The sequence below is a fragment of the Mobula hypostoma genome, chromosome 28 (genome assembly GCF_963921235.1).
Source record: "Mobula hypostoma chromosome 28, sMobHyp1.1, whole genome shotgun sequence".
NCBI classification, from domain to species: domain Eukaryota; kingdom Metazoa; phylum Chordata; class Chondrichthyes; order Myliobatiformes; family Myliobatidae; genus Mobula; species Mobula hypostoma.
In genome coordinates this window covers 26,254,656-26,280,550 of record NC_086124.1, presented here as the reverse complement: position 1 = coordinate 26,280,550, position 25,895 = coordinate 26,254,656, and the positions used below count along the sequence as shown (strand labels likewise).

Genomic DNA, 25,895 nt, shown 5'->3' with positions numbered 1-25,895 from the left:
TCCCTCCCACCCACCTCTCCCAAACCATGCCGAAAGCTCAGCGATCCTATCCTCTCCACCCCACCCCCACCAACTGGGAAACACTCAACAGCATCTCCCTGTCTGTTTGTCCTAGCCTCCTTCAAGGATTCAGCCGCCTCGTTCACTGGACTCTGGTCACCTCCAAGCCTTCCTACGCGTTCTCATTCTCTCCTCTGTCTATCTCTCTCTCTGTCTGTCTCTCTCTCTGTCTGTCTCTCTCTCTGTCTGTCTCTCTCTCTCTCTCTCTCTGTCTATCTCTCTCTCTGTCTATCTCTCTATCTTTCTTTCTCTGTTTCTCACACTGGGACTGCTCCAACCAAGGTGATGGGGAGGGTGTGGATGGGGGTCTGTGGGCGGGTTTTGGGGACAGCTGTTTCGTACTGATTTGGCAAACATTTCTTTTGGAAGATTCAGTGCCCTGGTGCCTCCCTCCCTCTTCTCCTTCCCAGCCTCAATGATGGTTTCAGAAGCAGCACCCCACCAGTAACTGTAGCGCCCTTGATAATGTTGGTATCCCGTAGTTACGTGTCGACATTTACTTTCTTTTTAAATATAAAAAAAACACAATATTTGAAATAGAATCCAGTGATCGTGGGTGGTTCTTGGGGGGAGGGAGATGGGGAGGGAGATGAGGATGGAATCGTTATTAAACAAACCACGACTGTCTCTTCCGCCTCACCCCTATCTGCCACCCCCTTAACCCCTTCCTCCTCTTCCCTATCCTCACTGCCACGCCCCCCTGGCCTTCCTCCTGCCCCCCTTCCTTTTCCTCCACCCATCATTTCCATGCGTCTGATGAGGGGGGTGGGGGCAGACCCTGAAGGCGTTTCTCTGTCCTGTGACTAAGCCCCCACTCCTCGTTACCTTCGTCTTCAAGTATGTTCCTCGAACGAGAAAGGCGAGTGAGTTGGTAGGTCTGGTCGATGCTACGAGGACGTGGATCCCAGCAGGTTGAGATGGGTGGGGGGGGTGTTCAGGAAGCACAAGGGACTGTGGTTGCTGGTAACATGGTATGACACACGGTGGTGGAAGAACTCAGAGGGTCAATCAGGATCTGTGGAGCCAGGTTTTTGTGCTGAGACCCTTCAACCAGACTGGAAAGAGCCGGTATACAGCAGCAGGGCTGGTGACGTGCTGAAGGAGTGGGAGTCGAAGTGAGAAGCCGGCTGGTTGAGGTTACAAGGGTCTAAAGAACATGAAATGCGGTAAACTGGTTTATTACGTCACATGTACCAAGGCCTGGTGAAAAGCTTGTCTTGCATACCGTTCACTCAGATCAGATCATTACAGAGTGCGTTGCAAATGCATCATGAAGTGTTGCAGAGAGGAGGCCTGATACGACCATAAGATATGGAAGCAGAATTGGGCCGTTCCATCATGGCTGATTTATTATCCCTCTCCACCCCATTCTCGTGTATTCTTCCAGAAATCTTTGATGCCTGACTGATCAAGAACCCATCAACCTGTGCTTTAATTATCCTCAATGACTGCCTCCACAAATTCACCGCCCTCTGGAATGTCCTTGTATTCTGAGGCTGTGACCCCAGGTCCTAGGCTCTCCCACATCCTCTCCATGTCCAGTCTATCTAGGCCGGGGTGCACAAACCCCTTGGTTAATGGTAGAGGGTCCATGCATGTAGAAGTTTGGGAACCCCTTCTATTTATGACCTTGTATTCTGAGTCTGCCTTCTGATCCTAGACTCTGCCACTACAAGAAATGCCCTCTCCACCTCCGCTCTATGATCTTGTATTCAGAGGGTGTACCCTCTGGTCCCAGACTTTCCCACTATTAGAAACATACTCTCCATGTTCACTCCATCTAGGCTTTCTGATGGAGGCTTTTAAAGTTATGAGAGCAAAGGTGAGATTTTTTTTATTAATCATGTGCCCATTGAAGCACACAATGAAATGCGTTGTTTGTGTTAACAGCCAATGCAACCCAAAGAGATGCTGGGGGCACACATCCCGGTACCAACAGCATGACCACAGTACTCAGCAGAATAACAGGCTATCAATATACAGCAAACAACAACAGCAGAACAAACCCCTTTCCCACACACACAGAGACGGGTCTCTGTCCTCCAGACTGTGAGAAGACTTCTTCCCCTCAGAGTAGAGACCCTGACTCTTATCCTCTATATATGCTGACCAACCTGCTAATTTTTTCCATTTCATGTGTGTTGCTCTGGAATTGTCAAATACAGGAGGGTGTGCATTTAAAGTGAGAAGGGACTAAGTTCATTTACACAGCATGGCAGGTGCCTGGAATGCACTGAGAGGGGTGGTGGGTAGGGGCAGATATGGTGGTGGTGTTTGAGGTGCCAGGAAATGTAGAGGAGGCTTGACCCAAAAGCAGAGCAATGGAGCCGATCAATGGTGAATAATAACTTTAGTAATAGACCACAAAATAACGAGCCGCAGAACAAGAGGACAGAAACTGGCAGGGAAGGTGGGGCTACTCATTGAGGCTGGCTGGTTCGGTGAGCAGACAAGGAATATGGATGAGAAATGGGGTTAAGTAGGCTGCAGGTGACGAGTCTGGAATGAGTGGCAGGTGAATCCTATTAGCTGGGAGGTGTCAGCTGGAGCCGGCTGAACAAGCTGGTAAAAACACATGCAGGGATATAAGACATGGGAACAGAGTTAGGCTATCTACTCTATTCTGCCTTCTCCCCATAACCTTTGATTACCAGACTAATCAAGAAACAATCAAGCTCCACTTTAAATATACTCAATGACTTGGTCTCCACAACTACCTGTGACAATCGAATCCACTGATTCACTCACCTTTGGCTAAAGAAATTCCTCATCTCTTATAAATAAACGTCCCACTAGTCCGAGGCTGTGCCCTCTAATCCTTAACTCCCCCACTTTAGGAGTACTCACTCTTATGTTTTCAGGACATATGCAGGTGATATTAAACCTGAATCTGGTTCTTTCAGTATTTTACAGGTTTCAATGAGATCCCCACTCATTCTAAACTCCAGCGAGTACAAAGCCATCAAATGCTCCTCTTACATAACCCTGTCATTCTCGCCAACCTCTGGATCCTCTCCAATGCCAGTTTCTTAAATTAGGGGCCCAAAACTGCTCAGTTCTCCAAGTCTGACCAGTGCCTTATAAAGCCTCAGCATTGCATTCTTGGTCGTGCATTCTAGATATCTCAAAATGAATGCTGACATATTTCCTTCCTTAACATCGACTGAACCTGTAAATTAACCTTTGGGAATCCTGTATGAATCCCAGGCCCCTTTGCACCTCGGATTTTTGAATTTTCTCCCCATTTAGAAAATAGTCTGTTTTTATTCCTTCTACCTAAGTGCATGACCATTCACTTCTCTACACTATATTCCATCTGTCACTTTGCCAATTTCCTAATCTATCTATTCTACAAAACCCCTGATTCCTCAACACTACTTACCCCTCTACCTATCTTTGTATTGTCTGCAAACTTGGCCATAAAACCATTAAATCTGACAGATTACGTGAAAAGAAGCAGTCCCCAACGACTCATCCAGAACACCACTTGTCACCGACAGCCAACCAGAAGAGGCCCCCTTTATTCCTACTCTTTGCCTCCTGCCGTTCAGCCAGTCTTCTGTCCATGGTAGTATCTTTGCTGTAATGCCGTGGGCTCTTGTGTGCAGCACCTTGGTTTTCTTCTGTTTGTTTTTTAAAAGCTTCCCAATCGTCTAACTCCCCCCCCCCTTTTTTTTGCTATATGGTATTCCCTCTCCTTTGCTTTTATGCTCTTTGACTTGCCTTGTCAGTCACAGTTGCCTCATGCTTCTTCACCTTTGGGATGTATATCCCGTGCCTTCCAAATTATCCCAAGAAATTCCAGCCATTATCCCTGCTGGTGTTCCATTCCAATCAACTTTGGCTAGCTCCTCTTTCATGCATCTGTAAGGCTCTTTACTCCATTGTGAGGTGAGGTGAGGGCCTCCGTCGGTCAGGGTCACCCATGGATACACAAGCCTGGGTAGTCTGATATGGAGAGCAAGCTGTTGCCCATGTAGCAAGCTCCCCCTCTCCATGAGACTGATAGTTTGATACCAGCAGTGAATTCAACGTAGAACTGCCTTAGGGGCTCCAGTTCCAGATTTTCCTCTCGGGGTTTTTTTCCAAAGCCTTCCCCATGCGTGGGTGTAGCTGCAAGGCAGTGGAGATTTGGGATCAGAGTTTTCCTTCTCAGTGAGCTTGCAACCACAGCTTATGAGTCCCATCTAACCGAAGTAACTGGTTTTAAGGCATCACTAACCCATCTTTGCCGCTTCGCCTGTCAGCAGAAATGGTTCCGCCGGGATTAATAGCTAAACCACGCATGAAGGCCAGCAGCTGGACTTGGTTGGCAGAGGCCATTTGAGGCGCACGCCATTGGGAGCATTTAATAGGTAGTGGGAGCTTGATTCCATTACCACCCCGGGCTACAACAACCTTAAGGAACCACTGTAATATCGATATATCTGACTTTGTATCAAACTGCAGTGTGAATTCTATTATATTATGATCACTGTCTCCTAACGGTTTCTCTACCTTAAGCTCACTAATCAAATCTAGTTCATTACACAACACCCAACCCTGGATTGCCCTTTTCCCCAGTGGGCTCAACCACGAGCCGTTCTGAAAAGCCATCTCGTAGGCATTCTACAAATTCCCTCTCTTTGGATCCACTTGCATATTGAAATCCCCATGACAATTGTAACTTTGCTCTTTTTGTATGCCTTTTCTATCTCCCCCCCCCCGTAATTTGTATCCCACATATTTTGAGGCCTGTATACAATTTCCATCAGTGTATTATTATCTTTGCAGTTTCTTTACACACAATAATTTATATCTTCCGATTCTATGTCACCTCGGATTTGATTTTTTTTACCAACGGAGCCACGCCACACCCTCTGCCTTCAGATACAAGACGTATCCTTGGATGTTAAGTTCCCAATGTGATCTTCTTTCAGCCACGATTCAATGATGCCCACAACGCTGTACCTGCCAATCTCTAACTGCGCTGCGCCTTATTCCGCATACTGCGAGTATTCAAATATAACACCTTCAGTCCACCATTCATCGCCCTTTCCAGTTTTGCCGTACCATCTGCCTGCCCTCATAGTCCCACTACACACGGCGTCGACTTGTATACCAACTTGCCCCTCCCCCTAACTGCCCACAAGGATATTGGTCCTCCTCAGGTTTAGGTGTAGCCCGTCCCTTTTGTATGGGTCATTCCTTCCCCAAAAGATATGTAGGCAGAAGAGCCGGTTTCGTGTTCAGCCGAAAGGCCTGTTCTACAAGAGAGCGACCACCTCGTCTCCTGCCTTCCCTCGTTCTCATCCACAGACGGTGTCAGCTGAATCGGGATCCTAACGGCCCCCTCCCTCCCAGATCCCAGTGTAACGGGCTTCCAGAGCAGCCCGGGTAAGTAACTGGTCAGGTCAAGAGGTCTGCTAAGATGTTGAACGGCACGTTCCCTGAAAGGTGTACCGTTCGGACCTTGCTCCACGCCACTCCCTCCCTTACACTCTCCCTAACTCGTTACCTTCCCTCCCCAATTCCTTCTTCCTCCCTCCGTTCCTCGCCTTTTTCCGTCTCCTATTCCTCCCTCCATGCCTCGCTTTCTTCCGTCTCCCCTCCCTTGTCTTCCCCTGTTTACCCCGCTCCTCGTCTCGTTTTATTGGTCACATGTATATGTATCCGAACATGGAAACATGCAGTAAAGTGCGTTATCCGCGTCAGCAACCAGCGCAGTCCAAGGTTGTGCTGGGGGCAGCCCGCAAGCGCTGCCACGCTTCCGACGTCCACAGCTCACTAACCCTAACCCGTATGTGTTTGGAATGCATTGCCGGCAACTTCCCTCAGATCCTTCGCCCCCACACAAGGATGTTGCCAGCGCTGGAGGGATTTAGGTTATATGGAGAAGTTGAACAGTCTAACGCACACAAAATGCTGGAGGAACTCAGCAGGCCAGGCAGCATCTAGGAAAAGACTACAGTCGATGTTTTGGGCCAAAATGTCAACTGTACTCTTTTCGACAGATGCTGACTGGCCTGCTGAGTTCCTCCACCATTTTGTGTGTGTTGCTTGGACTTCCAGCATCTGCAGATTTTCTCTTGTTTGTGGCTGAACAGGCTAAGACTTCATTCCTTGAAGCAAAGGAGACTGACTACACCCTAAGGAATACAATCATTAGATAAACACCTAGGTAGCCTCCAACTTGATGACATAGATTTCTGTAACTACCTGTAATCCTCCTCTTCCAGTTCCCAGTGGCTCACCTCTTCCCTTCTCATCACCTCCCTCTGTTGCCCCCTCCTTCCCTTTCTCCCATCGTCCACTCTCCTCTCCTATCACAGTCTTCCTCCTTCAGCCCCTTATCTTCTCCTCCTATCACCTGCTTCCCAACATCTCGTTCTGGCTTTTTCCCTTCAAGTCTTGATGAAGGGTCTCGGCCCGAAACGTCGACTCATTATTCCTCTCCATAGACGCTGCCCGACCTGCTGAGTTCTTCCAGCAGTTTGTGTGTGTTGCTGTGGAGTTCCAGCACTTGCGGAATCTCTTGTGTTTACAATCTTGAGGAGCAGGGAGAGACCGTCTTTTCCCCAGGGCTAAAGAACTGCGCACTAGTTTAAGGTGAGAGGGGGCAACTGGTTTTCACACACGGAGTGGTCTGCATATTGAAGCCGCTGCCAGAGAACATGGTTGGGGTAGGTACATTACCGTTTAAAAGATACTTGGATAGGTCTGGATTGGAGAGCATGTCTTGTGAGGGTAGGTTGAGCGAGCTAGGTCTTTACTCTTTGGCGAGAAGGAAGATTAGAAATGACTTGATACAGGTGTGTAAGACGATAGAGTGGATAACCAGAGATTTTTTTTTCCCCAGGGCATAAAGAGGAAAGAGTAGCTTGAATGTCAGAGGTAGTGTTTTAAACACAGATTGGTGAGTCCCGGGAGTAGTGGCAGAGCAGACGCATTTGGGGTGTTTAAGAAAGTCTTGGATAAACGTATGGATAACAGAAAAAAAATGGGAGTTATGTGGGAGGGGAGGGATAGATTCATCTGGGAGTAGGTTAAAAGGTCGCCACAATATCGAGGACTGTAGTGCCTGTTCTAAACTGCAGTCAGTTATACTCCAATTATTAGAAAATTCCCTGCATTTTCATGTCCTGTGCTGCCGTTTTCTATGGAATACGGGCCAAAGACGGGTAAATCTTGGTCGGCACGGACGTGTGAGCTGCAGGCCGATTTGTGAGATGACTTTACAATGCGGACATCAGGATGACCACCGCCGCCATGCCCCTGGAGACTTCTGCTTTGCCCGGCCCCCCGAGACACCAGCACATTGGAGAGAGTCCAGAGGAGGTTCACTAGTTGAACAAAAGGGTTAACGTATAAGGAGCGTTTGATGGCTCCGGGCTTCAACTCGCTGAGGTTCAGAAGAACAAGAAGGAACTTCATTGAAACCTACTGAATATTAAAAGGCCTAGATAAAGCGATAGAGTTCCTAGGTTGAGTTTCCAGTATTAGGGGAGTCAGCGGGAGGTATGAAGAAAAGGGGAGCCACACTGGGGAATAGATAAAGAGAAAGGGAGGGGAGAGAAATTACCAGATGTTGGAGAAATCGATGTTCGTGCCATCAGCTTGGAGACTATCCAGAGACACTTCGAGGTGTTGCTTCTCCAAGATGAGAGTGACCTCATTGTGACAGTAGAAGAGCCAATGTACCGACATGTGGGAATGAGGATTGGACAGACAGAGAGACGGTGTCCTCTGGAAAGCTGTTTTCTTTTTTGTTTTGAGAAGAGATGGAGCAAGGTGGATTTGTCCCTCCCCTGGAGCGGAGGAGGTTGAGGGGAGACCTGGCGGAGGTGCATGAAGTTTCCCAGGAGACCTGGTGGAAGTGTGGCCAATTATGAGGACGGTAGATCATTAAGAACCCAGATAGAAGGAGCAAGGATGAAAGGTGGAAGAGATCAGAGGGGGATTTTGTCCCACAGATAAAGGGATGGAATCTGCAGCGGCTGCCTGAAGTGGTGGCGAAAGTGGAGATTCCCACAACAGTCCGACCGTGTGTTTCGAATTATCGTAGGGCAGCACGGTGGTGCAAATCTTTTATTACAGCGCTAGCGGCTCGTGATTAATCCCTGCTGCTGCCTCTGAAGAGTTTGAATGATCTCTCCTTGGCCGCGTTGCTTTCCTCCGGGTGCTCCGGTTTCCTCCCACTGTCTAAAGAAGTGCCTGCTCGTTGTGGACATGGGATGTCGGCGCCGGAAGCGTGGCGACACTTGCGGGCTGCCCCCAGCGCATCCTCTGACTGTGTTGTTCTTTGACACAAATGTCGTGTTTCATTGTACACGTGACAAATAAAGATAATGTTCAAAATATGAAATCTACACTCAAAGACACCCCTACATACGACCTAACTCCCTAAATATTCAAAAGTCCACCATCCACTTTGAGTAATTAAAAAAAAAATCTGTTCCTCTCTGCCTTGTCTGTGCCGGTGGTGTTGTGGTATCCTCAGCTGGATTTCAAAACCAAAGGTCCCGGTATCGAATCCGACCGGGTCCTTGCACGCTTTCTGTCTGGGCTGGGTTGAGCGTCGAGCTAGCAATTCGACCTCACGTTGCTAAAGGAAAAAGCGAGGTTGCTGCTCGGTGCGCCTTTATGTCTGTCTTAAGTGTTTTTTTTTAAATATTCTTTATAACTGTGGAGGGTCTGTTTACCATATCGAGTAGGAGGTAAGTGGGTTTCATGACGATAAATCCAATGATTAGCATGGGTCTGGTGGGCCCAAGGGCCTGTTTCACATGTCTATGGCTCTCCCGCTGACCAGCGTGGGTGACAAAACGTAATCACCCCCTCGTACCCAAAGCAAGAAACAGCAGCTGTGGGGATTTACATGCGGAAGGCCGAGCAAATTATCCAGAGGAACGGGTCAGGAGCGGGAGGACGGGGAGCCTCTCTGGAGGGCCGTCCTTTCGGGTCGTGAACCTTCACCGGACCGCGGTCTCTCCCGTCTCGTACCACTGTTCCTTCGAGGCGGTCGCGGTCGCGCAGTAACTGAAACACTCCCAAGCACATAGCTTTTACTGCCGCACGGCTGGAATTGGACGCAGTTAGAAAAAGTTTACGAAACATGAAAGATTTCTTTTGTTGGAGTATATTTCATAACACCCATCAATTAATAAAATCAAAATTATGCAAGTTTTCTATTTAAATTTTAATTATCTACAGTTTGCATAATTATATTAAAAATACATGTAAAGGGCTGTGCATTGAAAGGGCCGTATAAAAATTTCCTGCTCGGAATTATGTATATGAGGCAACGTTGCCCAGACGCAGGGACTCGGTTCTTGTTGGGTACCACAGCAGTGGCCGAGCGGGAGAGGGGTTACGGCGGAGGTCGATATCCAGTCGGAAGAATCAACAGCTACAGAGCGAATTGATGAAGCTGGACTGCGTCTGGAGCTGAACCAGGTTCTGATTTTCCACGCAGCGGTCCACGGCCTTCACCTGCGAAAGGGGAGCGATGGTGGTTACGCCGTTTCCCACACCACAGGCCGTCCAAGTCTACAAGTTCATTGCATTTCTTAACCTCTCTCCCTCTTCCTTTCGCAGCCACAGAGACTGGATGCAGCGGGGCGCGCCGGCACCCCCAGCTAAGCAGCCATGAAGTCTTCCAGCATGGAAGCAGGCCCTTCGGCCCGACTAGTCCATGCCGGCCAAAATGCCTCATCCAAACTTGTCCCATATGCCCGTCCTTGGCCCCTTTCCGATCTTTCCTACCCACATACCTTTTAAACTTTGATAATGTAGCTGCCTCAACCACTTCCTATGGCAGCTCGTTGCAAATACGAACCAAACTCTGGGTGAAAAAGTTGCCCCTGAAGTTCCTATTAAGTCCATAAGACACGAGCAAAATTAGGCCAATCGACCGTCGAGTTTGCTCCGCCATTCCATCATGACTGATTTATTATCCCTCTCAACCCAATTCCTCCTGTCTTCTCCCCGTAATCTTTGACGCCCTAACTAATCAAAAATTTATCAACCTCTGCTTTAAATATACCCAGTGACTTGGCCTGTGGCAATGAAATCCACAGATTCACCACCCTCGTCGTCCTAATATCGGTTCTAAAGGAATGTCCCTCGATTCTGAAGCTGTGCCTTCTGGTCTTAGACGGCCCCATTGCAGGAAACATCCTCTTCATGTCCACCCTAACATGGCCTTTCAATATTCGCTCGGTTTCAGTGAGATCGCCCCTCGTTCTTCTAAATTTCAGCGAGTGAAGGCCCAGAGCCATCAAATGTTCCTCATACGTTAACCCTTTCATTCCCGGGATCATTCTCATTAACCTCCTCTGGACCCTCTCCAACGCCAGCCTGAGCTAAGGAACCCAAAATTGCTCATAATGCTCAAAGTGCGGTCTTCCCCCTAACCTTAAACCCACGCCCTCTCATTCTCGATTCCGCAACCCCGACCGTCCCTGCTCCTCAACTCTACTATGCAGTTCACCTGGTTCAGCGTTAAGCGCGTCGCAGCCCGAAACGCCGTCTCCACGTTGAGAGCTTCCTTGGCGCTGGTTTCGAAATACTCCGCCTTGTGGGTTCGGCACCAGTCCTCCGCCTGCTTCCTGCTGACCTGTGGTTGGAGTGAACGTTATGTACGAGGGCGGCGGGGGGGGGGGGGGGCCGCTTCTAGGGGTCGGAGGAGGTCACAGAGACAGGATGGGTGTTGGCTCCGGAGGGGTTTACATAGACTGGGAGGGAGGTGGTCACGGAGACGGGGATGGGACTATAAATCTAGGTTAGGTCTGAACAGTCGGGGATCTCCTCCCCATCTCAACACCCCACCCCCGGCCTGGGCTAGATCCGGTTTCTGCCGTACACACACCCTCGCTCTAACCGATTTATAGCCCGCGAATGCCTAAACTGTCACAGAACTTGGGCCCATAACCACACGTCCCGACGCACCAACTTGTAAGCGAGGAATTCCGACCGTCCGCGGGATTGGAGAGAGGAGGGAGAGGGGAGAGTCGTGCGGGGTACAGAAGGGGCGAAAGGGCCCTCCTCACCTCCCTGTTCCCCAGGTCAGCTTTATTCCCCAGCACGACGAAGGGGAAGGTCTCGGGGTCCCGGGAGGAGCCCTGCACCACGAACTCCTGTCTCCAGCCCTGCAGCGCCCGGAATGAATCGGCCGAGGTCACATCGAACACCAAGAGGCAGCAGTCGGTGCTCCGGTAGAAGACGGAGCCCAGGGACTGGAAGCGCTCCGTGCCTGCTGTGTCCCATACCTGCGGGGTGATAGAGAAGACAGGTTATCGACCCCGCTACCTGCAGCAAATCCGCCCCACGCACAATCCTGACCAGCCCCGACCCTTTCCACTCAACTCCAACCTTTCAACCCAATCTCCTCGGCATCCTCTCTAACCGCCCCAATAATGAGTCGACCAGACCCGAACACAAAAGCCTGGTCTAACCAGAGTTTTATAGAGGTGCAACGTTACCTCACGGCTCTTGAACTCAATCCCCTGACTAATGAAGGCCAACACACCGTACGCCTTCTTAACCACCTTCTCAACCTACTCGGCGACCTTGAGGGATCTACGGACGCGGACCTGAGCCACACCGAGCTGGGCGACGACACGGTACGCACCGAGGCTGACGTTCCCTCGGCCTCCGCCGGCTCCTCCCGGAAGGGTATTACTGCCAGTGGACCAAGGAAGGCACTTGGATCTACCAGTACGGCAAGCATCGCTCTGAGAAAAAGGAAAATAAATGTACCGGTGGAAATCCAGTGTGTCCAAGACCAACCAACCCCAAAATGGCAAAAAAAAAAGGATTGGAGAATTCTTTGGTGGTCCAAAACAAAATGTGAAGAAAGAAAACACAGATCCCTCAAATAATGAGCCCACCAGCAGCAGGACTGGGAAAAAGGAGAAAGCTCCGAGGGAGGCATGCCCTCTGTCTGCAGAATCTTCAGATGAAGCTGCTTCAGGAGATGAGAACTGAGTTCCAGGTTCCTCGGACCAGGTTTATTACTTGAACAAATCCTGGCGTGAAGATATATCAATTACTTTCCAGTATGGACTTGTTAGGTTTGTACAGAAATTCAATAAAATACACTTAAATTCCAAATAAAAAAATCACTCTGTTGCTCCGCACTGCCTAGAATCCTGTCATTAACCCTGTATCTGCCTTCAAGTTCGACCTTCCAAAGTGAATCAATTCATAATTTTCCGGGTTGAACTCCATCTGCCACTTCTCAGTCCAAAGCTGAATCTTGTCAATATCCCATTGTAATCGATGGCAACCTTCTACACTATCCAGAACTCCACCAACCTTCATGTCATCTCCAAACTTACTAACCCACCCTTCCACTTTCTCATCCAAGTAATTTTTACAAATCTCAAAGAGCAGGGGAGCCAGAACGGATCCCTGTGGTCTGTTTGACCTCCAGGCAGGAGACGCTCCATCTTCAACCACCCTCTGCCTTCTGTTGGCAAGACAGTAACAGGACTTCCTACTAACACTTAATAAAACTACCCTAACTACCATGTGTTAGCCCTCTGAAGGGGTTCCAGATCAATATCACCAGGTCTGGGAGCATAGATCAGGATGCCTCACCATGGCCTGCCCCCACCACTCCGAGAGACAACGTCACTGTTCTCCAAACGGCCATAACCGCCAAGTTTTAGCTCCCTGAATAACTTCGGGTTTAGGTGGCTGTCTGTTGTATCCATGATAACAGGAGACCTGTGCGGGAGAGTTTTAAAAAGGGAGAAGCCATCGTGCTGGGGCAGTAATGCCCTCTCGACCTCGCAGGTCCAGGTCCAGTGCTACGAGTAGTTGTAACAAACTGAGGTCTTCCTTGGTTGCCGTGGATGGCCACGACTTCTTGTAGTGCCTCATCAGGCCCTTCACTCTCCACAGAGCGTAACAGAACCACCTTCCTCTGTAGAGCTCATCCTCCCATAGTTCAAAGTTCAAGTTAAATTGTCATTCAATCATACATGAATAGCCATGAATATGGCCAAACAAAATGGACCAAGGTACTAAACATAGAACCAACAGTCATACACAGCACAAAGCACATGTACCACATATATGATATCAGTAAATTACAGTCACACAAAATAAAATCCTAGACCCTGAGTCCATGTATGTTGCAGCAGTCTATAGTTTGGCTTGTTTTCTGCCTAGTCTGCCAGAGATCACCTCACATGCCAAGACAAGTTGTACAAGGCTGCCAGCTACCCTCACCTAGTTTAACCCACCTGATGAAGCAGTGTACCAAGGTGTGGCCTCTGTTGCAAGCAAACTTCTATTTGGAGCCACTGGTGAGAGCTGAGTATCCGGTGAGACCCAAAGGTGAGTGAGCTGCCCCAGAATGGACACAGCCAGCCTCCTCAGCAGAGGTACTCCCACTCCCTAGACACCCCATACGCCCACATCAGCAGATACAACAGTGTAGAACAGGTCACTTGTCCTCAACTCCCCCCCCCCCCAGCTCCGGACCCCCCATCGCCACTCTCAGCCCGGCTCCCAGCTCCGGAGCTGGGGATCTCCCGGTGCCTACCTGCAGGGTGACGTGCTGGTCATCCACTGTGATGTCCCGGGTGAGAAAGTCGGACCCAATCGTCGCCCTGTACAGGTTGGTGTAGCGCTGGTTGATGAACTGGTTCATCAGGGACGACTTCCCCACTCTGAAAGAGGAGGCACGCTCTCAGTCCGAGGGAACAACCCTTCCGAGCCCAAATGGTGGAGTTCAGAAGAACGACCAGGGAAGATCTCACTGAAACCTGCCGAATATTTGAAAGGCCTGGATAGAGTGGACTTGGGGAGGATGTTTCCTGTAGTGGAGGAGTCTAGGATGAGAGGGCACAGCCTCCGAATAGAAAGATGTCCCTTTACAACAGAGATGAGGAGGAATTGCTTTGGCCAGAGGGTGGTGAATTTGTGGAATTCATTGCCACAGACAGCTGTGGAGGCCCATTCATTGGGTATATTTAAAGAGGAGGTTGATAGGTTCTCGATTAGTCAGGTGATCAAATGTTATGGGGAGGAGGCAGGAGAATGGGGTTGAGAGGGATAGTAAATCAGCCGTGATGGAATGGTGGAGCAGATCTAGAAGGACCGAATGGCCTAACTCTGCCCTCATACCTAACGGTTTAAATCACCCAGCTGACAGGAGATACACTGACCGGGGGAGAGATCGTACACAGCACAGTACAGGCCATTCGACCCCTGATGCTGGTGATGACAGGCTGGGTGGACAAATTGGATTGGGGGGTGGAGAATGGAGGCTCAAGATTTCATTAAATAAAACATACTGAGGTTGTCATTGTGCTGCCATCGGGAAGGTAGGGGGGCTCGGGACTCACAACAGACTCTTCATCTCATGCTTTCGATACTGATTATTATTATTTCTTTGTTTCTGTATTTGCAGTTTGTTGTGTTTTGCACACCCAAGTTAGTGCGGTCTTTCATTGATTCTATTGTGGTTATTATTTCGGGCAGGCGGGTCTGGTCAGCCTTGGATGGCAGCCCGCCTGGGAGCAGGAAAACTCTGATTTTAAACCTCTGCTGCCTTGCGGCCATACCCACCCATGGGAAAGGCTTCGGGAGTAAACCCCGTAGAGGAAATCCAGAGCCAGGGTCCCCAAGCCAGTTTGATGTTGTTTACAACTTCACCCTGGCGACCTCGACGACACTGGTGCCAAGCTGTATCAGCGCTTGACCTTCCCCTGGACTACATCAGTGACGTGGAGAGGGGGAACCCACTGCATGGGGAGCAGCCGGTTCTTCAAATCCTCCCGCCCTGGCATGCGACCTGGAGAGGACACAGTCCACCAGAGGCACAAACCCACGATCCCCTCGGACCGATGGTGACCAACTTATTATTCTAGTATGGATCCGCAAGGAAATGAATCTCAGAGTTGTATATGATACGTGGGCACTTTGATAATAAATTTACCTTGAACTTTAAGAGATGCCACATCGGTGACCATCCAGTACTGTGAAATAGAAACATAAACATAGAAACATAGAAAATAGGTGCAGGAGTAGGCCATTCGGCCCTTCGAGCCTGCACTGCCATTTATTATGATCATGGCTGATCATCCAACTCAGAACCCCACCCCAGCCTTCCCTCCATACCCCCTGACCCCCGTAGCCACAAGGGCCATATCTAACTCCCTCTTAAACACAGCCAATGAACTGGCCTCAACTGTTTCCTGTGGCAGAGAATTCCACAGATTCACCACTCTCTGTGTGAAGAAGTTTTTCCTAATCTCAGTCCTAAAAGGCTTCCCCTCTATCCTCAAACTGTGGCCCCTCGTTCTGGACTTCCCCAACATCGGGAACAATCTTCCTGCATCTAGCCTGTCCAATCTCTTTAGGATTTTATACGTTTCAATCAGATCCCCCCTCAATCTTCTAAATTCCAACGAGTACAAGCCTAGTTCATCCAGTCTTTCTTCATATGAAAGTCCTGCCATCCCAGGAATCAATCTGGTGAACCTTCTTTGTACTCCCTCTATGGCAAGGATGTCTTTCCTCAGATTAGGGGACCAAAACTGCACACAATACTCCAGGTGTGGTCTCACCAAGGCCTTGTACAACTGCAGTAGTACCTCCCTGCTCCTGTACTCGAATCCTCTCGCTATAAATGCCAGCATACCATTCGCCTTTTTCACCGCCTGCTGTACCTGCATGCCCACTTTCAATGACTGGTGTATAATGACACCCAGGTCTCGTTGCACCTCCCCTTTTCCTAATCGGCCACCATTCAGATAATAATCTGTTTTCCTATTTTTGCCACCAAAGTGGATAACTTCACATTTATCCACATTAAATTGCATCTGCCATGAATTTGCCCACTCACCCAACCTATCCAAGTCACCCTGCATCCTCTTAGCATCCTCCTCACAGCTAACACTGCCACCCAGCTTCGTGTCATCCGCAAACTTGGAGATGCTGCATTTAATTCCCTCATCCAAGTCATTAATATATATTGTAAACAACTGGGGTCCCAGCACTGAGCCTTGCGGTACCCCACTAGTCACCGCCTGCCATTCTGAAAAGGTCCCGTTTATTCCCACTCTTTGCTTCCTGTCTGCTAACCAATTCTCCACCCACACCAATACCTTACCCCCAGTACCGTGTGCTTTAAGTTTGCACGCTAATCTCCTATGTGGGACCTTGTCAAAAGCCTTTTGAAAATCCAAATATACCACATCCACTGGTTCTCCCCTATCCACTCTACTAGTTACATCCTCAAAAAATTCTATGAAATTCGTCAGACATGATTTTCCTTTCACAAATCCATGCTGACTTTGTCCAATGATTTCACCGCTTTCCAAATGTGCTGTTATCACATCCTTGATAACTGACTCCAGCAGTTTCCCCACCACCGACGTTAGGCTAACCGGTCTATAATTCCCCTGTTTCTCTCTCCCTCCTTTTTTAAAAAGTGGGGTTACATTAGCCACCCTCCAATCCTCAGGAACTAGTCCAGAATCTAACGAGTTTTGAAAAATTATCACTAATGCATCCACTATTTCTTGGGCTACTTCCTTAAGCACTCAAGGATGCAGACCATCTGGCCCTGGGGATTTATCTGCTTTCAATCCCTTCAATTTACCTAACACCACTTCCCTACTAACATGTATTTCGCTCAGTTCCTCCATCTCAATGGACCCTCTGTCCCCTACTATTTCTGGAAGATTATTTATGTCCTCCTTAGTGAAGACAAAACCAAAGTAATTATTCAATTGGTCTGCCATGTCCTTGCTCCCCATAATCAATTCACCTGTTTCTGTCTGCAGGGGACCTACATTTGTCTTTACCAGTCTTTTCCTTTTTACATATCTATAAAAGCTTTTACAGTCCGTTTTTATGTTCCCTGCCAGTTTTCTCTCATAATCTTTTCTCCCCTTCCTAATTAAGCCCATTGTCCTCCTCTGCTGAACTCTGAATTTCTCCCAGTCCTCAGGTGAGCCACTTTCTCTGGCTAATTTGTATGCTTTTTCTTTGGAAATGGCGACAGTGCGGTTGGTGACGGTGCGGACGTCCCACGGTAAGGACGCTGACGGTGCGGACAGCAACGGTGCGGACAGCCCGCTGTCAGGACGGCGGACAGGCTGGACAGGCTGGACTGGGTTAGTTCTCTTGGGAGTGGAGGATGCTGGGGGGTGGCCTGACTCAAGATTATTTAATGTCATTTCCAGTATGCAAGTGTAAGAGAGAAGGAAATAATTGTTACTCCGACCCAAAGAAGCTCAATAAGATAAAGAACAAAATAGTTAAAACAAAACACAATAAATATAAACACACAATGCATGGGTTGTTGGGGTGGAGACACGTCTCTAGCAAAGGAGGTGTAAGGTGCTCCTTCCCTCCGTTCGCCTGCAGGTCACCCTTGGGTAAGATATAGAATAGTACAGCACAGTACAGGCCCTTCGGCCCACAATGTTGTGCCGACCCTCAAACCCTGCCTCCCATATAAGCCCCCACCTGTCTAGTAGTCTCTTAAATTTCACTGGTGTATCTGCTTCCACCACTGACTCGGCCAGCGTATTCCACTCACCAACCACTCTCTGAGTAAAAAACCTTCCTCTAATATCCCCCTTGAACTTCCCACCCCTTACTTTAAAGCCACGTCCTCTTGTATTGAGCAGTGGTGCCCTGGGGAAGAGGCGCTGGCTATCCACTATCCAAGATGTGGCCCCTGCTTAGCCCCTCCCCTACCCCACCAATCAGGGTGACGTGAGGCCATGGGAGCAGGTGGTAGATGGTCGTATGAGCAAAGCAAAGCACTTCCGTAGAAAAATTTGCCAAGAACAATCATGGTCACGGAAAGACGGTGATCACCCGCGTCGTACAGCACAGCACATAATGGTGACATCATACGACACAGCACATAATGACATCATACGACACAGCACATAATGACATCATACGACACAGCACATAACAAACAATCACAAAACCATTTCTATAGATTGATTGTATGCCTGTAAAGTGGCACTGGGCACAGGAGTGTCTGCACATAAGGCAATTGACAGGAATTGATAAAGTTGTGATATTTTGGGGTGTGGAGGGGTGGGTTACTGGGTGGAGCTGTTGATCAGCCTTACTGCTTGGGGAAAGTAACTGTTTACGAGTCTGGTGGTCCTGGTGTGGATGCTACGTAGCCTCCTCCCTGATGGAAGTGGGACAAACGGTCCATGAGCAGGGTGGGTGGGATCCTTCATGATGTTACTGGCCCTTTTCTGAAACCTTTCTGTATATTTGCTCTTGGTGGTGGGTAGGCTGGTGCCCGTGACGCGTTGGGCAGTTTTGACGGTGCGGACGGCTCGCGGTCAGGACGGCGGAGAGTTCGGACAGGCTAGACAGGGTTAGTTCTCTTGGGAGTGGAGGATGCTGAGGGGTGGCCTGACTCAAGATTATTTAATATAATTTCTAGTACACAAGCCTTCCTGCCCACCGCAGTGCAGTGTCCAAACCAAGCAGTGATGGAGCGTGTTAGGACGCTCTCTAACTGCGCGTCTGCAGAAGGACACGAGTGTAGACGTGCACAGTCCAGCTCTCTTCACCCCCTCAGTAAGTGGAGTGTATGAAATTATGAGGATCATTGTCCACCCCCTCCGTCGGGGAGGCGAGTCTGACATTGGCGGTAAGAGGGGAGAAATTTATTCTTGTTTTTATTTCGTGATAAAACACGGTGACAAGGCCGGACATGTCCGTAACACCCAATTATACCCATGTGACCGGAGCACCCGGGAGAAACCCACACGGTCACAGGGAGACAGACTAACTCTTCACAGACAAAACTTGCCCAAGTTCCCATCAAGTCTCTCCTCGGACCTTCAAGCTGTGCATTGCAGTTCATCAGTTCTCAACCCCATGCGATCACCCCTAGGGTTTTACACACCTCTCCACGGTCAGCCCTCAGGGTGCTACGCTCCAAGGAGGAAAGTCCCAACCTGCCCCACCTCCCTCCACGGCTCAGCCCCTCAGAAGCCGCCAACGTCTGCTTAAATCTTCTCTGCACGCTTTTCAGCTTGATGGCGTCTCATCTACAGCAGGGTGACCAAAACTGAGCACGACCTTTCCAACTGCAGCCCCAGCAGCGTCTTGTACAACTGCAAAGCAACGTCCCAACTCCTGTACTCGGTGCCCTGATTGCTGAGGGTCATCGTGCCTCATTGCCTCACCCGCGATGCCATCTTCACACCAGAACTCCACGTCTGGGAGCGGGCATACAGAATAAGGACTCGATCGATTGGGACAGAGTTGCGGGGAGGAATGCCAAAAATGCACCACGCAGCACTGCATGATGCCATAATGCACCAAATGCAACAGTCTGCATGCATTGTGCAAAAGTTCACCATTCAGCATTACTGCACTGCTGTGTACATTGCACAATGATGCATTATTTGCAGCACTCCACTCTCAATGCATGAAATGCAACATAGATATCATTCAACAGTGCACCATTACTCCATGACTATGTCTTGCAATAATGTATCAGCTGCTTTGTACATGTGGTTAAAATGCAGCGTTTAGCACTGGACTCTGTATCTCATGCAACAATGCACTGGATGCAACATTCTGTTTGCACAGTGCAATCGTGCATATCAAGAACTGGGCCAAGAAGTGGCAGCTGGAGTCCAGTACAGAGAAGTGTGAAGTGATTCACTTTGGAAGTTCCAACTTGAAGATAGAATATGAGGTTAATGCCAGGATTCTGAGCATTGCGGAGGAACAGCGAGAGCTTGGTGTCCACACTTATAAAGTTTTTGTTCAATTTGATAGGCTGGTTAAGAATACATATGGCGTGCAGGCCTTCATTAGTCAGGGATTGAGTTCAAGAACTGTGAGGTAATGCTGCATCTCTACAAAACCCTGGTTAGACCACACTTAATATTGTGCTCAGTTCTGTTCGCCTCATTATAGGGATGACAAGAAAGCTTTAGAGAGAGTGCAGAGGAGATTCACCAGCGAGCTGCCTGGATTAGAGAGGGTGTCTCATAAGGAAAAGTTGAGCAAGCTGGGGGCTTTTCTCTTTGCAGTGAATGAGGATGAGAGGTGACTTGATAGAGGTGTACAAAATGATAAGAGGCACGGATTGAATGGATGGTCAGAGGCTTTCCCCCCCAGGACAGAAACGTCTGATACAAGGCAGCATGGTGATTGGAGAAAAGTTTGGGGGTGGGGGTGGGGAATGAATGTTGGGCATAGTTTTCTTTTAATAAAAACGCAGAGTGGCGGGTGCATGGTATGCCCTGCTGGGGTGGTGGTAGAGGCAGAGACATTAGGGGCAGTTAAGCAGTTTTTAAACAGTAGAAAAAAAATGGAAGGTTATGTGGGAGAGAAGGACTAGACTGAAGTTAGAATACTCAAAGGTGGGCACAACATTGTGAGTTCTAGGCGTGCTCTCTGTTCTAACACTGAACACACAGCACTAAGTGGAGAGAGAGTACAAATGAGCCCAACATGCAATATACAGTGACGCACATACATCATACAATCGCATAGTGGTTACATTGTCTAAAAAACTGGTAGAAATACAGCACCCTGTATATATCACGCACTCTGGGTATCGTTCATTCATGTCATATGACGTGGGTGATCATGGTCTTTGCACATCCATGATTGTTCTTGGCAAATTTTTCTGCATTGCCTTCTTCTGGGCAGTGTCTTGACAAGACGGGTGACCCCAGCCATTATCAATACTGTTCACAGATTGTCAGCCTGGCGTCAGTGGTCACATAACCAGGGCTTGTGATCTGCACCGGCTGCTCGTAGGACCATCCACCCCCTGCTGCCATGGCTTCACGTGACCCTGATCGGGGGTGCAGCAGGTGATACACCTTGCCCCAGGGTGACCTGCAGGCTAGCGGAGGGAAGGAGCACCTCGCACCTCCTTCGGGAGAGACGCATCTCCACCCCGGCACCCAGCAGATATACCGCATGTAACGGTGTGGGCATTCCGACACAGGGGAGGTGCATTCAATCAGGACGCGGAGGGGGTTCAGGCCGCAGAGAGGGCTGTGCGGAGGGACGGAGGCGGTAGGGAGGGCGGGGAGCAGCTCCTACCCAGAGTTTCCCAGGAGGATGATCTTCAGCTGGTTTCGCTTCCTAGACGACATGCCGGTGGCTGGAATGGTCTTCAGCCTCTGCAAGACGGAACAACAGGGGCTCAGTGTGGAAAGGCGCTCCTCCCCTCCCCTGTGGGATCTAGCTGTGCTGTTGGGGTGGGGGGGGGAGGAAGGGGGGGAAGAAGAGAGAGAGGGGGAGAGTGGGGGAGAGAGGGGGAGAGAGGGGGAGAGGGAGAGGGAGAATGAGAATTGTTCAGCAGCTGGGGTGGCAAGGTTTGACTATCTCCCCTGCACCCCCCCCCCCCAGTTCGCTGAGGTGGCAGGCCAACTCAGGCACAGTATGATCCCAGGGAAGACGGGATCGGGTGTGAGGTTGAGCAGGTGGGCGGGGGAGGGGGTGGTAAAGGGGCAGCGGTGTAAACGGGGAGTGGGTGGGACTCTTGACTGTGGGGACGGGGCCACAGAATGGAAAATGGGGGGAGGCCAGGACTACTGGCAGGGAGACGGAGGGGAGGGTACGTGTGGGCGGAGCAGGGAGGTGGAGTCAGAGGTCAGAGATGGATCGTGGGAGGAGCCACGAAGAGTGAGGCGGTGGCAGGTCCCGGGGAATAGGGTGGAGGTGAAGCACGGAGCGTGGGGCTTAGCTGTTTAGGGCTGAGCTAAGGCACAGGGACAGAGTCCAGGTGTCCAGAGCAGAGCTCATGTACAGGGGCGGGGCCTAGCTGTTTGGCAGACATCCCACCCAGCAAAAACTCATTTCAGGCAGGTAGCACCCTTGCCCCCCGCAACTCCATATCCCCCCCATTCCCAGTCGACCTCCAAGGGTGTATGTAATACTTTGTTTAGTGATTTTGTCTGATCTGTAAACCAAGTTGGGTATATGCAGAAAATGTGACATTAAAATATGTACTTATAATATATTATATCATGGAGTCATTTTTTAATTCTATTACAGCTTTACGCAAGTCTACGGGGAGTTTGGCCTCATTGCGTAGGACATCAATAGAGTAGATTCTTAGCAGCTGGCCAGCTAGTTTAAATAACGTTAGCTATGCTAATGAATGATTGACACCTGTTAAACTCACCTCAACATCTCTTTTACATTTTAACCCACCACGGAAAATAGAAAAGTCACGTTGCAAACAGTGCAGTGAGCAACACTGTCATTATTTTTGAGGTCGACTGTAAAGCCCGGCCACAGAGAAAACTGGCAGGTCTACTTAGCATGAAGAGAGACCAATCAGGATGCTCCCTTTTGCTCTCGCTCTTCCTCTTTAAAAAAAATTGATTTCCGGGATATTGTATATAATTTGCAAGTGTCAGGGAGCCGCTATCAATATGCAGGAGACCCCTGGAACTTCCAGGAGAGGTGGGATGTCTGGCCTAGGGTGGGCCTAGGGCACAGGGGTGGGCCTAGGGCACAGGGGTGGGCCTAGCTGTTTAGGGTGGGCCTAGGGCATAGGAGTTATTGGTGGAGCTAAGCACAGGGGATGGTGGGGGGGGGTCATACATTAAGGGGGGAGCTGAAGTACAGGGGTGGGGCCCAGGTGGTAGTCATGGTGAGTACAGTGATGGTGGAAAGACCAGGTGTGATAGGGCAGGGCCCAGACAATTGGCTCAGTGACACAGGCAGAGGTGAGAACAGGGGCAATGGTTTGGAATTGATTATCAAGGATGATGTCTCGGGGTTCTTGGGGGCACATGATAAAGTAGGCCGTAGTCAGCATGGTTTCCTCAAGGGAAAATCTTCCCTGACAAAGCTGTTGGAATTCTTTGAAGAAATGACAAGCAGGATAGACAAAGGAGAATCTGTTGACCTTGTGTTCTTGAGTTTTCAGAAGGCCATTGACAAGGTGCCACATGTGAGGCTGCTTGGTAAGCTACGAGCCCATGGTATTACAGGAAAGATTCTAGCATGGATAAAGCAATGACTGATTGGCAGGAGGCAAAGACTGGGAATAAAGGGAGGCTTTTCTGGTTGGCTGCCGGTGACGACTGGTGTTTCACGGGGATCTGTGTTGGGGCCAATTCTTCCTTTATTATGTGTCAATGATTTGGATGATGAAATTGATGGTTTTGTTGTGCAGTTTACAGATAATATGAAGATAGGTGGAGGTACAGGTAGTTTTGAGGAAGTAAGGACTTAGATTAGGAGAATGGGCAAAGAAATGGCAGAGTGTCAGGAAGTGTATGGTCATGTACTTTTGAAGAAAAAAATGAAAGGGTTCATTGTTTTCTAAATGGAGAGAAAATACAAAAAAAAACTAAGGCACAAAGGGACTTGGGAGTCCTTGTGCAGGATTCCCTAAAGGTTAATTTGCAGGTTGTGTCTGTGGTGAGGAAGGCGAATGCAATGTTAGCATTCATTTCAAGAGGACTAGAATATAAAAGCAAAGATGTCATGTTGAGACTTTATAAAGCACTGGTGATGCCCCACTTGGAGTATTGTGAGCAGGTTCGAGCCCTTTATGTTACAAAGTTTGTAGAAAGGATGTGATGAAACTGGAAAGGTTTCGAAGGAAGTTCACACAAATGATTCCAGGATTGAATGGCTTGCCATATGAAAAGCGTTTGACGGCTCTGGGGCTGTATTCACTAGAATTCAGAAGAATGAGGGGTTACCTCATCGAAATCTATCAAATGGTGAAAGGCCTTGATCGTGTGGAGAGGATATTTCCCATACTGGGGGAGTCTAAGACCAGAGGACACAGCCTCAGAATAGAGGGCATCGTTTTAGAATGGAGATGAAGAGGGATTTCTTTAGCCAGAGAGTGGTGAGTCTGTCAAATTCATTGCCACAGGCAGCAGTGTATATTTAAGGCAGTGGTTGATTGCCGCTTGATTGGTCAGGATGTGAAGGGATAACGGGGAGAAGAGGAAAATTGGACCAGCTATGACGAAATGGCAGGGTAGACTCAATGGGCTAAATGGACTCATTTTGCTCTGTGGGGGTTGGGGCCCCAGGAACATGTCCAGCTTAAACACAGAGGGGTGACCTGGGTGATGGGGGTGGCATTAAGACCAGCGATGGGAGCAGCCCCCCCAGGAGGCGGAGCCACGCACGGGAGGGGCGGGGTCAAACGCAGAGGCGAGCCAGGCCAGGTGGCGGGGGCGGGGCTAAGCATGAGGGGAGTGTCCTTTAAGATGGGGGCGAGTTGCGATCCAAGCAGGGCACCCCGCCGCAATCCCCCACCTTCCCCGAAGCAAATTTACCTCCTCCTGCAGACGCACCGTGGGTCAGTGGTGGCGAATTCTGTTCCTCCGGGGATCTGCGATCAATTAAACCATCAGGCATCAGTAAAAAATAACTCAAAATCGCACACTCAACATTTGGAAAAAAAAGCAAATTAACGTAACTGAGAGAAGAAAAGTTGTCCGTTCATAAACTTTAAAAAGTTAGATAAACTTAGCTAAACTCTGAGAAATGAATAATAAAGTTTACTGAAGAACTCCGCCAAGCCAGCGAACACTTCTTCACCAGTTATCGCGAAGTTCTCTTGTCTCTTCTGGTTTCAAACCGATTTCCAGTTCACTTTCGTTGACAGACTGGAGCGAAGTTTTTCGCTTCCGGGTCCCCTGGTGAAGAGAGTTTCATTTTCTCATAAACTTTTTTTTTCATAAAAGTATTTTATTCACTTCGAATATTCACAAACAAAATTAGATTTTAAATGGAAGCGACTTGCGCCATGTCTTGATATTGGCAGTTGTTGTAAATTGCTTTAGGCTGAACGCAATTAACTCGATATTGGCTCCGTGATTGAAAGGCAAGTAGAACAGGAGGGAGCGCCGCTCTGCGGGGCGAGTGGAGATGAGGGAGCGCCGCGTTGAGGGAGGGGTGGTCAGGAGGGAGCGCCGCGTTGCGGGGGGCGGTCAGGAGGAAGCGCCGCGCTGGGCGGTGAGTGGTGAAGAGGAAGCGCCGTGCTGTTGGGGCGGTGGGAAGGGGAGGGAGCGCCGCGCTAAAGGACTGTTGGTGACGAGGGGACGCCGGACTGCCGGAAGGGTGGTGAGGAGGGAGCGCCACGCTGCGCTGATGGAGGGGCGATGAGGAGGGAGTTCTGCAGTGCGTTGGGGCGGCGAGGAAGGAGGGTAGTAAGGTGTCAAAGGACATATGGCAACAGGCCCTTCAGCCCAACTTGTTCCTGTTGTCCAGTGTGCAAATCCCATCGGCCGTCGCTGTCCAAACCTCTCCCGCCTCGCTATGCAATTATCTGCCCGCCCCAACCTCTGTTTCTGACAGCTCATTCCAAATACACACCGCCCTTTGTGTAAAGAAGCTGTCTCCGATGTCCCTTTTAAAATGGGAAGGGGCATGAATTTATAGTATATATATGAGGAAAATATAGTTTTTAACACCGACAGAGTTTGGGGCTGTGTAGAGGCAGATACGGTAAGACATAGGAGCTGAATTAGGCCATTCGGCCCAACGAGTCTGTTCTGCCTTTTGATCATGGCTGATCCATTTTCTTCTCCTGCCTTTTCCCCCGTAACCTTCCACGCTGCGAAGAAGATCATGAGGGGGAATTAAGACACTCTTACACAGGAACGTGGATGAAGGGGAAACGGAGGCTTATGTGAGAGGGAAGGGCTAGAACTGACCCTAAAACCGAGCTGTGGTCGTCAATGCGCCATGTTCCAATGAAGAGTAGTGTGACACATGACATATATTGTTCAGAATAGAAACTGTGCTGCATAATTCACAAACTGCATGCCAGAGTTGTTCAGGTCACTTTAAGAGGCGGCGTCTGACGTAATGACGTCATCGTAAGGACGCTG

At 49.4% G+C, this 25,895-nt stretch overlaps 1 protein-coding gene and 1 pseudogene across 6 annotated transcripts; one reads left to right on the top strand and one right to left on the bottom strand.

Moving 5' to 3' along the window:
• Positions 1-9,176: 9,176 nt before the first annotated feature.
• Positions 9,177-25,828, bottom strand: LOC134339071 (ras-related protein rab7-like). 6 transcript variants are annotated; one of them, XM_063035364.1, is made up of 8 exons: positions 25,719-25,828; positions 24,480-24,698; positions 24,336-24,391; positions 21,121-21,265; positions 13,595-13,721; positions 11,091-11,309; positions 10,532-10,657; positions 9,177-9,531 (listed from the first exon to the last, which is right to left on the bottom strand). In XM_063035364.1, exons 2-8 carry the CDS (start codon positions 24,503-24,505, stop codon positions 9,442-9,444), a joined length of 789 nt encoding a protein of 262 aa, XP_062891434.1. In that variant the 5' UTR covers positions 24,506-24,698; positions 25,719-25,828; the 3' UTR covers positions 9,177-9,441. The 6 variants fall into 6 exon arrangements, with proteins under 6 accessions (XP_062891434.1, XP_062891439.1, XP_062891437.1 ...); XM_063035369.1 differs by lacking the exon at positions 25,719-25,828 and having other exon boundaries at positions 24,565-24,865; XM_063035367.1 differs by lacking the exon at positions 25,719-25,828 and having other exon boundaries at positions 21,121-21,270; positions 24,565-24,864.
• LOC134338693 (PCNA-associated factor-like) lies at positions 11,345-12,027 on the top strand (annotated as a pseudogene).
• Positions 25,829-25,895: the final 67 nt, after the last annotated feature.

Excerpts from the sequence above, each read along its gene's own strand:
- LOC134339071 (XM_063035364.1), bottom strand. The coding sequence starts at position 24,505 with ATGAACGGACAACTTTTCTTCTCTCA. Across the intron at positions 13,722-21,120 it reads ATCCTCCTGGGAAACTCTGG|AGTGGGGAAGTCGTCCCTGA; the intron begins GTAGGAGCTGCT and ends CTCCTCTTTCAG. Across the intron at positions 11,310-13,594 it reads ACCAGCACGTCACCCTGCAG|GTATGGGACACAGCAGGCAC; the intron begins GTAGGCACCGGG and ends ATCACCCCGCAG.